General features: G+C 38.2%; 1 protein-coding gene across 3 annotated transcripts in view; it reads left to right on the plus strand.

Annotated features, from left to right (window-relative positions):
* Positions 1-10,000, plus strand: part of LOC143282719 (unconventional myosin-VI-like) — a 54,824-nt gene that overhangs the window by 6,334 nt on the left and 38,490 nt on the right. For all 3 annotated transcript variants that reach the window (XM_076588439.1, XM_076588440.1, XM_076588438.1), the window contains exons 2-9: positions 479-620; positions 1,306-1,375; positions 1,804-1,877; positions 3,599-3,728; positions 5,096-5,260; positions 6,275-6,372; positions 8,138-8,302; positions 9,151-9,231. In XM_076588439.1, the coding sequence (XP_076444554.1) occupies positions 504-620; positions 1,306-1,375; positions 1,804-1,877; positions 3,599-3,728; positions 5,096-5,260; positions 6,275-6,372; positions 8,138-8,302; positions 9,151-9,231 (900 nt within the window). In that variant the 5' untranslated portion in view covers positions 479-503. The remainder of the gene's footprint in view (positions 1-478; positions 621-1,305; positions 1,376-1,803; positions 1,878-3,598; positions 3,729-5,095; positions 5,261-6,274; positions 6,373-8,137; positions 8,303-9,150; positions 9,232-10,000) is intronic.

Here is a 10,000-nt window from a genome sequence, read left to right on the forward strand (position 1 = left end):
AGGGGCAATGGCCTATATGAATAAACCATTCATTCTCTCTTTCTCTCTGTCTATCTATCTATAGATCTACCTACCTATCTATGTATCTATCCAGAGATATATTTTTATGTCTACTTATGTCTGTCTCACGCAATGAAAACTGAATAAATCAGTTAGCATCTGTTTTGCTATGTGTGTGCATTAGTAATAAAGTAAGCAATGAAAGTGATGATGTATGTGCATGTGCAATAGTAATATTAAATAACAGATGGATGGATGGATGGATGGATTCATAAACATCTGTTTTGCTAAGTGCATACAATAGCAACTGTATAAATGAATATATTAAATCAACAAACAAAACAAATCCATAAACATCCATTTTGCTATGTCCACGCAACAGTCATCAAAAAAAAACAAAAAAAAAACAACTGACGAATGAAGAAACAAAGAAAGAAACGAACGTATAAAAATGTATCTGTTTTTATGCTGTGTGAAGGTCCTGTATACTATAGAGCAGAGCGATGGACGGGGGGAAGAAGGTATGGGTGCCCCACCCCACAGAGGGTTTCAAGCTGGGGCGCATCGCTGACATCGCCACTGACGTCATCACGGTGGAGCCCTTCGATGCACCTGGAACTGTGAGATCTTTTATTTTTCTTCTTTTTGGGTTTTTTTTTTTTTTTTCTTGTATTTTCCTGATTTTTTTTCTTTTGCTTCTTGTTGTTTGTTTCTGTCTTCCTTTTTTTTTTGTGTATGTGTTCCTTTCTTTCTTTGTTATAATAATCTTTGTTATTTCTCTCTCATCTCTTGCTTCAACTCTTCTTTTTTTTTTATCTTTCTTTCTTATTTCTTCCCTTATTTATTTCTTTCCCTCCCCCTTCCCTTCACCATCCCCCCGCACACACACACAACACGCATGGATGTACACACACACACACACACACACACACACACACACACACACACACAAACACAAACACACACACAAACATGCATGGAACATCACCAATCTCACATAATCAATATTTTCTTACATTTACTTACATTCTTTTTTTTTTTTTTTCTTTTTTGTTGTTGTTGTTGGTATTTCATTTATTGTGAAGATTATTATACTCCTTAATCACAACTGACATGGTTGCTCATGATTCTAAAGATTTCCTACATACAGTCAACTACTTATATAAAACAGATTTTACCTTCCAGCAAATGTGGTATGATTTTCAAGCTATTCTTTATGGTTTTGTATTTCATTCCATGCAAAATGATTACATGATTATTATCATATCTAATGTGCTTAGCTTTGATCATTCTGATGATTTACAGACGATACACTCCTTGTACGACAGAACCTTCCCAGCAGAGGAATATGACAACAAGGACACAGATGATAACTGTAAGTGTGAAATTGATATGTCACTGACATTGGTCATTCATAGTATGTTCTACATTGGTGGAGGGTGCAATCGGGGCTGAGCATCTGTGAGACTGCAAATTTGTGCATGTGCTTTTTAGTGTGTGTGTGTGTGTGTGTGTGTATCTGTCCATGTGTCTGTATCTCGATCTGTGTGTCTGTGTCTGTGTGTCTATGTGTAGACCTCATTTTTGGGCTCATATGTACACAATATTGAGCTCCCAGTACACATTGATTGAAACTGTTACAACTCCCAAAAAGAGATAAAATAATTCTGTGCTTCTAAGAGGAAAGTGCTGGAAGAAAAAAAAATCATCCTTATATACAATTGTGGGGGGCAGGAAATTTTACCTGTAAATTTATGAACAAAGTAAACATTGATTGTATTGTATTTTTTTCTATATTTGCAGGTGCTCTTATGTATCTGAATGAGGCAACACTGCTCAATAATATCCGCATCCGATACATGAAGAACCAGATTTATGTAAGTATCAAATTAACCAGTCTTGAAAAATGATATGTCTGGGATGTGCAAGCAAATCAATGTTTGTCTGATAAGCATTAGACATTTTAATGGGAACATTTCATTTCAATCAACAAAAAAGCATTTATCAATGCACGCATAAGTTCTTCACTGTCAAAGAAAAATCCGGTCACTCTTGAGTTTATCTCAGTAGCAGTTTCTACAGTTCTGGGTTCGTGTAGTGTTCCTCGTGATTTGTCAGAAGCAGTACCTGCTATGGCTGTGAATAAAATAACCCTTTCAGGATTTCTGGGATTACAGCTTGGTCATATTTCCATGTGCAGGATATTTCAGCAATATTTCTTTGATGATTTAAAAACTCAAATAATGACATTTTACACAGAGCATTCACATACTACCTCACCAGTCAGTGTTTACAATGATCATTCTAGATTTCATAATCTTATAACATCTTAGGACAGTTTGTTTGATACTTACAGTAGGTTACAGTGAAGTGAAACACGACTTTCTTGCTATGATCATAAACAAAACTTGCAAACATTTGCTTTATAAATGCTCAAACTGTGCCCTAACTTGCAAACATTTGCTTTATAAATGCTCAAACTGTGCCCTAACTTGCAAACATTGGCTTTATAAATGCTCAAACTGTGCCCTAACTTGCAAACATTTGCTTTATAAATGCTCAAACTGTGCCCTAACTTGCAAACATTGGCTTTATAAATGCTCAAACTGTGCCCTAACTCCATCAGTAACTTGCCTGAAAGTTTCTCAAGGACTGTGTCTCTAAGGTAGCAGAATAGTTTAATAGTTTAAACACTTATCTGCCAATACAGTGTTTGTGATGGTCTGGGTTTGATTCCTCTCTGGCCCATTCTCCCAAGTTTGACTGGAAAAATTAAAGTAAGCATCTAGTCATTTGGATGAGATTATAAACCAAAGTCCTGTGTGCACCATGCACTTGCCAAAAATCTGATTGATACACAAATATATATATGCATGCACTCAAGTCCTGACAAATATGTTGGGTTATGCTGCTGGTCAGGCATCTGCCTAGTAGATGTGGCGCACCACAAATGGATTTCTCTGAATGTAGTGACACCTCCTTGAGAAACTGAAACTGAAAGTGTGTCCTTTCCCTAATTGTCAGAGACCAAGCTCTAAGTGCTTTACAAACGGGGTCATTTGCACATTAAGCTGCCTACCTGAGTAGAGCCAACAGATGGCTGCCATTTGGTGCTTATCATTCATTTCCTGTGTCATTCAATCAGATTTGAGGCCTGCACATATACACACTCAGATGGATATGTAACATTTTACGTGTATGACCTCTGTGTTTATTTGCCCCACCGTGTAGGCAGCCATACTCCCTTTTCAGGGCTGTGCATCCTAGGTATGTTCTTGTTTCAATAACCACTGAACACAGACATGGATTACAGGATCTTTAACATGCATATTTGATCTTCTGCATGCATATACACATGAAGGGGGTTCAGGCTTCAGGCACTAGCAGGTCTGCACATATGGTGACCTGGGAGATAGGAAAAATCTCCACTCTTTACCCACCAGGTGCCGTTACCAAGATTCGAACCCAAGACCCTGAGATTGAAAGTCCAACACTTTAACCACTCGGCTATTGCGCCCGTCACAAGCGTCTCAGTGGTGCTCAGGCATGGATGGAGCAAAATGAGTGAAGAGTATTTTTCCCTCCTGATCTATTGCAGACATTCACAGCCAACATTCTCATCGCCATCAACCCCTACTTCGAGGTTCCTGACCTGTACACCTCAGCCACTATCCAGAAGTACAGGGGAAAGTCCCTTGGCACTCTTCCCCCACACGTCTATGCTATTGGTGAGTAGAGACATAGTAGGGAGTGTTTGCAGGCCTGCTTTTGTGGTGGACCTTTCGTCGCTTACAATGTCAGAAGTAGGTCATATGATGTCATGGGCAGCCTACTACCATAACTGGCTTCTCTGAGTTTGCACTGCCTTTGTTCAGACAACTTTTTGGCAGAGTTTGTAAATGGATCAGTTCAAATTCGTAATGGAAGAGATGTGACAAGAAACATGCTCAAAGTAAACACAGAAAACTAAAGCAAATTATGAATATAATTACAAAACCGAATATATCTTGTAAACTTGCAAAAATAGTCTCCGAAAATGTTCAAAATCCTTTTTTCACACCAACGATTTTTTGATGAAATTTAAGCCTTTCAGTTTCCAGGAAAAACCAGGAAATGGAGATGCGCATGCACACATGGTTTTCACTAAAAATAACTGGGGAAGTAGCCTGTAGACATTTTTGTTAATATATGCCCATTTTCACCAAAAATTACCCGGCGGAATCCTTGCACCAGGAGTTATATTTCCTTGGCAGTAAACAGGTTTAAAATTTCCCTCAGCTGACACTCTTTCCACAGACATAGGAATATTTCTTTACAGCAAGCAAACTTAGTACTATACTGCTAAGATCACCCATGCAACCAAGCTGCAGCTTGCCCGTGTCAGAGTCTCTCTCTGTGGTTTGCAACCAGATATAATCCTGATGAATCCCTAAAGAATAAGATGGCCGGCCATGGCTTCCTTTCCCCTTGCTTTGGCTGCATGCAACCAAACACATCGTGCCTCTTGTGTAGAGGACAAAGAGAGAAGCTGAGCACTGCATGTGATTATGTTTGATCTTATTTGCTCTTTTTGTTGGACTTTCGTCTAAATCAAGACATTCCATTTGAAGGTATCTTTTCAATTTCACTCCTAGGTTTCAGTTGGGTAAAAAGACACTGAAATGGAGTTTACAGAGCTCGGGGGAAAAAAAAAAAGAATTTCTCCAGCAGACTGTGTGACTTTGTGAGATTGGTAATACCTTTCTTTATGCTTGTCGGAACCAGGAAACAATTATCCCACCCCCAACCTCATGTTCAAATTGTATTGTTTGTGTTTAGGTATGTTGTTGTTTGTTTGTTGTTTTTTGTTTTTTGTGTGTTGGTTTTTTTTCATTGTGTTTTGAATGTCTTTTTCACTTTTAGTGATATAATTTCATCTTTGTATCTCTTTTGTGTTCTGCTTATATTTGAAGTGTATGGATGCACAAGTGTGTGTGTGTGTGTGTGTGTGTGTGTGTCTGTGTGTGTGTGTGTGTGTGTGTGTGTGTGTGTGTGTGTGGTTATAATCACAAGCCATTACAAAGTGATCTTGTGGGGGGGTTTCTTTCCATTTCAGCCGATAAAGCTTTCCGTGACATGAAGGTGTCAAAACAGAGTCAGTCCATCATCGTCAGCGGAGAATCGGGAGCCGGGAAAACAGAGAGCACCAAATACATCCTGCGCTATTTGACTGAGAACTGGGGAAGCAACAGTGGGCCCATTGAACAGCGTATCCTGGAGTGTGAGTCATTTCTGCTGATGTCACTTTTTTGTGATTTAGTTTCTCCTTCTTTGTGTAGTATTCTAGTAATAGCAGCACTTTTGTGTGTGAATGGGTACCTGACTTCAGGTGAGGAACGTTAACTCACTCCATACGAACAGCAAAAGAGACGATGTTAACAGTGTTTCACTCCAGTTACCATCATCAAAATATTGCAAGCGGAAGGCTCTTATACTGAAGAGGTGAATGTTGACAAACAATACCACAATTCTGATGACGGAAGCTAAATGTTGGGTCATTCAGACACCCACTGGACATCCGAGGTGTCTGTGTAGAGGAGAAGAGAGGACTGGCCGTACTGAGTGAGTTAAGACAGCGTAAGGAGAAGGGCTGGGCCCAGCTTTCCTGTGCCAAGCCCAAGACATGGTGGATGTGGGTTCACTCCCCTGATGCCCGTAAAAGGCCATCAACCTTTAATAACATTTTCATTTCATGTCTTTTCACATATATGTGATATTAGCTGATATTATCCTTTTTCAAATGGTTTGAAAAGGAACACTATCAAACTTGCTTTTATTTCTGAGAAGTGCTACGTAGAAGTTTGTTGAGCTTGCTTTGAAATATTAAACATAAGATCAAAATCACTTAAGTTAATCAATAATTCTGTGTCACTCTGATAGAGGACAACTATTGTCACTTATTTCAGATGAAATATATTTTTTTGAATTAGTACAGCTATGATCTTACTTCTTTTTTCTTTTTTTTTCTTATGGTTAGCCCTGAGATGTGCTGCTAGTGCCTTCTGCTTGAAAGCATAGTTGATTTCATGTTGTGCTAAAGCTGTCTCTTAAACTTATGTTTTGAAGAAAAAAAAATGCAATGGTGCAAAGTCTGTTTAGAGTTCAGTTCAATTCTCCAGGTTTTATCACCAAATCTGTGTTGGTTATTATTAAGTTTGATCATTTAAGACCATTTGTTTCTGTGAAAGTAAGATTGAAATCTTTTGTAACTGAATTCATGAACTGAATTTTGCAGCTAACCCTTTGTTGGAGGCTTTTGGCAATGCCAAGACTGTGAGAAACAACAACAGCAGTCGCTTCGGCAAGTTCGTGGAAATCCACTTTGACAACAAGGTGAGAGCCTGTAAGCTTCTGTAATAACATGAATAAAAAAAATATATATCTATAAAAAGAAAGGAGAAATTCTTTGTAACATGAGTTGATAACTGAAAAATAAATGTGTGTGGTCAATTCATCATTTTGAGTTTGAATATCTCAAGTAATGAACAAAAACACTATTATTGATGTTTTGTTTGTTGGTTTGCTGTAGTTGTCATTTTTTTTTTTTAAGTTACCTGTCTTTCTTTTGTTTAGTTTGTATATATATATAGTAAAAACACAAGATAAATCCTGGACTTGCTGGTACCAGTCCATGAAGATGACTCTGCAGGGGTAGATTCTCGAAAGAGAAAAAAAAAAGCTAACTAAAACACCAAACAAAATAATTGTCCGTGTTTTTTTCAACTCTGAGATTTTCACCCATAGGACTTCATCAGGAGAGCGTCTCGTCTGTGACGTATTGTCTATAAGCACGTCATTACATACGTTTGACATCAGTATCTTTTCTTTTTTTTTCTCCTTGATCTTGTTAGACGCTTGAGGCCTGGTAGTGGCCTGTTCGCCATTCTGGAATCGTCACTATTCTAAAAACTTGGTTATGACTACAGACTAGTGGTAACACTCTGGGTCATAAAGGGAGGGAATACTGGCCCAGTGAGTGACCAAGCGGCCTTTGAAAGTAGCTGGTGTTTGGGCTGTCACCACGTCTTCTGGGAGACCATTTCAGGTGTTGATGACCCTTTCCGCAAAGAAGGCACTCCGAACGTTGAGTCGACAGTGGACATTGCCCAGGCTGTGGCCTCTGCTCGCCTTGTTGCTGGAGAGCAAGAAATGCAAAGTACTCCACTTCGGAAAGAACAATCTACATCATGATACATAATACAAGAGAATGGATCAACTCGTGTACTGGATAGTACAACTGCTGAAAAGGATCTGGGGGGGTCACCATGGACCCAGAATTAAGCTTTGATATACATATTATAAGTAATATTGTGAGAAAAAGAAACCAAATTTCAGGCATGCTTTTGAGAAATATTACAAATAAGTCTCCTGAAATTATGGTTCCTTTATTCAAAGCTTTAGTTAGGCCCATAATTGACTGAATACGGGAACTCGATATGGTGCCCCAACTTTAAAAAAGCACATAAATATGATTGAAGGCGTTCAACACAGATTTACTAAGTGTATAACTGGTACTGGAGACCTTAGTTATGCGGAGCGCCTAGCTCTATTTAAACTGCCCAGTCTAGAATTTAGGCGACTACAAGGTGATCTCATTGAAGTATTCAAGATCATGCACAATATTTATGATCCCTGTACTACCTCTTCCCTGTTCACCTTGGCTAAATTTGATAAGACTTGAGGGCACAACTTCAAACTTAACAAGACAAACTTTGTAACTAACCAGTTCCACATTTTTTTTGGTTTTTATTAATTATCATTAATCTATGGAATAACCTCTCCTCAGACACCATCAATGCATCATCAGTAAATGCCTTCAAAAATCAAATTGACAAAACTTTTAAGGACCATGTATTTTCCATCAATTTAAATCTTTATTGACTCAGAAATGAATGCAGTATACACTAAGCCTGATTAATTCTTGGAACAGTTCACTATATAGTGATCCAAAAGCACATAAATGGACACTATTACGAGGGCAAAAGGCTTCTAGCCAATAGCTGAATATTTCTGTCATTCTGTGATATATACCACGGACATACTTATAGGTGTTGATCATATCGCCATGTTTCCTTCTGGATGTGCTCCAAACTTTCAGAACGTAGTGTGCGGCGGTTTCATCTCCCACTACTTGCTGGAGAAGTCCCGCATCTGTATCCAGAGCAAGGAGGAGCGAAACTATCACATCTTCTACCGGCTGTGCGCTGGTGCACCAGAAGAACTGAAGAAGAAGTTGAAGCTGGCTCCACCAGACCAGTTTCAGGTGGGTACATTTCATAAAATAATAAATCATGTATTCTTCTTCTTTATTGTTTGTGGACTACCACATTCACTTGTAAACACGAGTGGGCTTTTATGTGTATGACCATTTTTGCCCCCGCCGTGTAGGCCGCAGTTATACTCCATTTTCGAAGGGGGCAAAATCATGTATGAGATTTGTTTACTTGTCAAAATGGAATTTGTTCATATATCATGCTGGACTCAATCATGTTTGCATTTATGTTGAATTCATTCTCAAATAGGAATTCATTTGCTTTTTTTTTCCTTCGTGCATGTTGTCCATTTGTTTCATGTGATGAATTCATTTAGTATTTTTGTTTTATTATCATTAGTGGGTGCCTGTTCATTCATTTCAGATAAAAGTCAAGTTTATATTTTCAGTCAGGATATGATTGTTTTATTTTCATTTTTGACAAAAGGCAATATACATATGCACATATGGACATTGCATACACTATAGCACACACTTACATCCTTGCACACCAGTTATAAATGTAGACAAATTTAATATGTGCAAGTCCCCTTGCTACAATGACAAAGACAGAGACATACACATGATAGGTTACTCTCACTCTCAGTGTAGTCTTTGTTTATTTGGGGGAGAAAAAAGTTACCTCTGAAAATATCAACAACATTTTTTTCACTGATCATGCATTTAAAAAAACAACAACAACAACTTTGCTTGCTTGGTTTTTGAAACTTGCTATGTCCATTTCATGTGTATTTAGATTGTCAGACATATATTTTCACTACAGATGATAACATTTATGGCATATATTACCCCTTCTTTAATGTATATACATACTGTGCTGTTGTGTCATTTCTGTGCAGTATCTGAAGAAAGGCAACACACAGTACTTCTGTAACAACCAGGCTGAGAAAGCTCTCAGTGGTGACAGGAAAAGTGGACAGGTTAGTGTGTGTGTGTGTGTGTGTGTGTGTGTGTGTGCGTGTGTGTGTCTGTGTGTGTGTGTGTGTGTGTGTGTGTGTGTGTGTGTGTGTGTGTTCACCTGTGTGTGTGTGTGTGTGTGTGTGTGTGTGTGTGTGTGTGTGTGTGTGTTTATTTGCGAATGTATGTGTGTGTGTGTGTGTGTGTGTGTGTGTGTGTGTGAGAGAGAGAGAGAGAGAGAGAGAGTGTGTGTGTATGTGTGTGTGTGTTTGTGTGTGTGTGTGTGTGTGTGTGTGTGTGTGTGTGTGTGTGTTCATCTGCGAGTGTAAGCATGTGTGTGTGTGTGTGTGTCACTGTGTGTGTGTGTGTGAGAGAGAGAGAGAGAGAGAGAGAGAGAGTGTGTTTGTGTTTTGTGCATTTGAATGTATTCACATATCATATGCCATCAGTAATTTTGCTCTCAGTAATTATCAGTATTCTCACAGCAGATATTATTCGTTTTCTTTTCTTTTTAAGAAAATATGATGATAAGATAAGATAGAATAACTTTATTATCTCCAACTGGAGAAATTTGGTCAGGTGCATTATCACAACATAGACAAGTAAACAACATGGGGACCATAACTGTAAAAGCCAACAACAGCCCCTACAAATATTACGAAGATACAAATGTAAAAAATATCACATACATCGTTTCATACATACATCCACACACTGCAGGTAATAACCAGTATTCTTAATGTAAAAACAGAAAGAATTAAGAAACATTATTTGAATATAATTATAAACATA

Source organism: Babylonia areolata, chromosome 6 (genome assembly GCF_041734735.1).
Source record: "Babylonia areolata isolate BAREFJ2019XMU chromosome 6, ASM4173473v1, whole genome shotgun sequence".
Taxonomy (NCBI): Eukaryota; Metazoa; Mollusca; class Gastropoda; order Neogastropoda; family Buccinidae; genus Babylonia; species Babylonia areolata.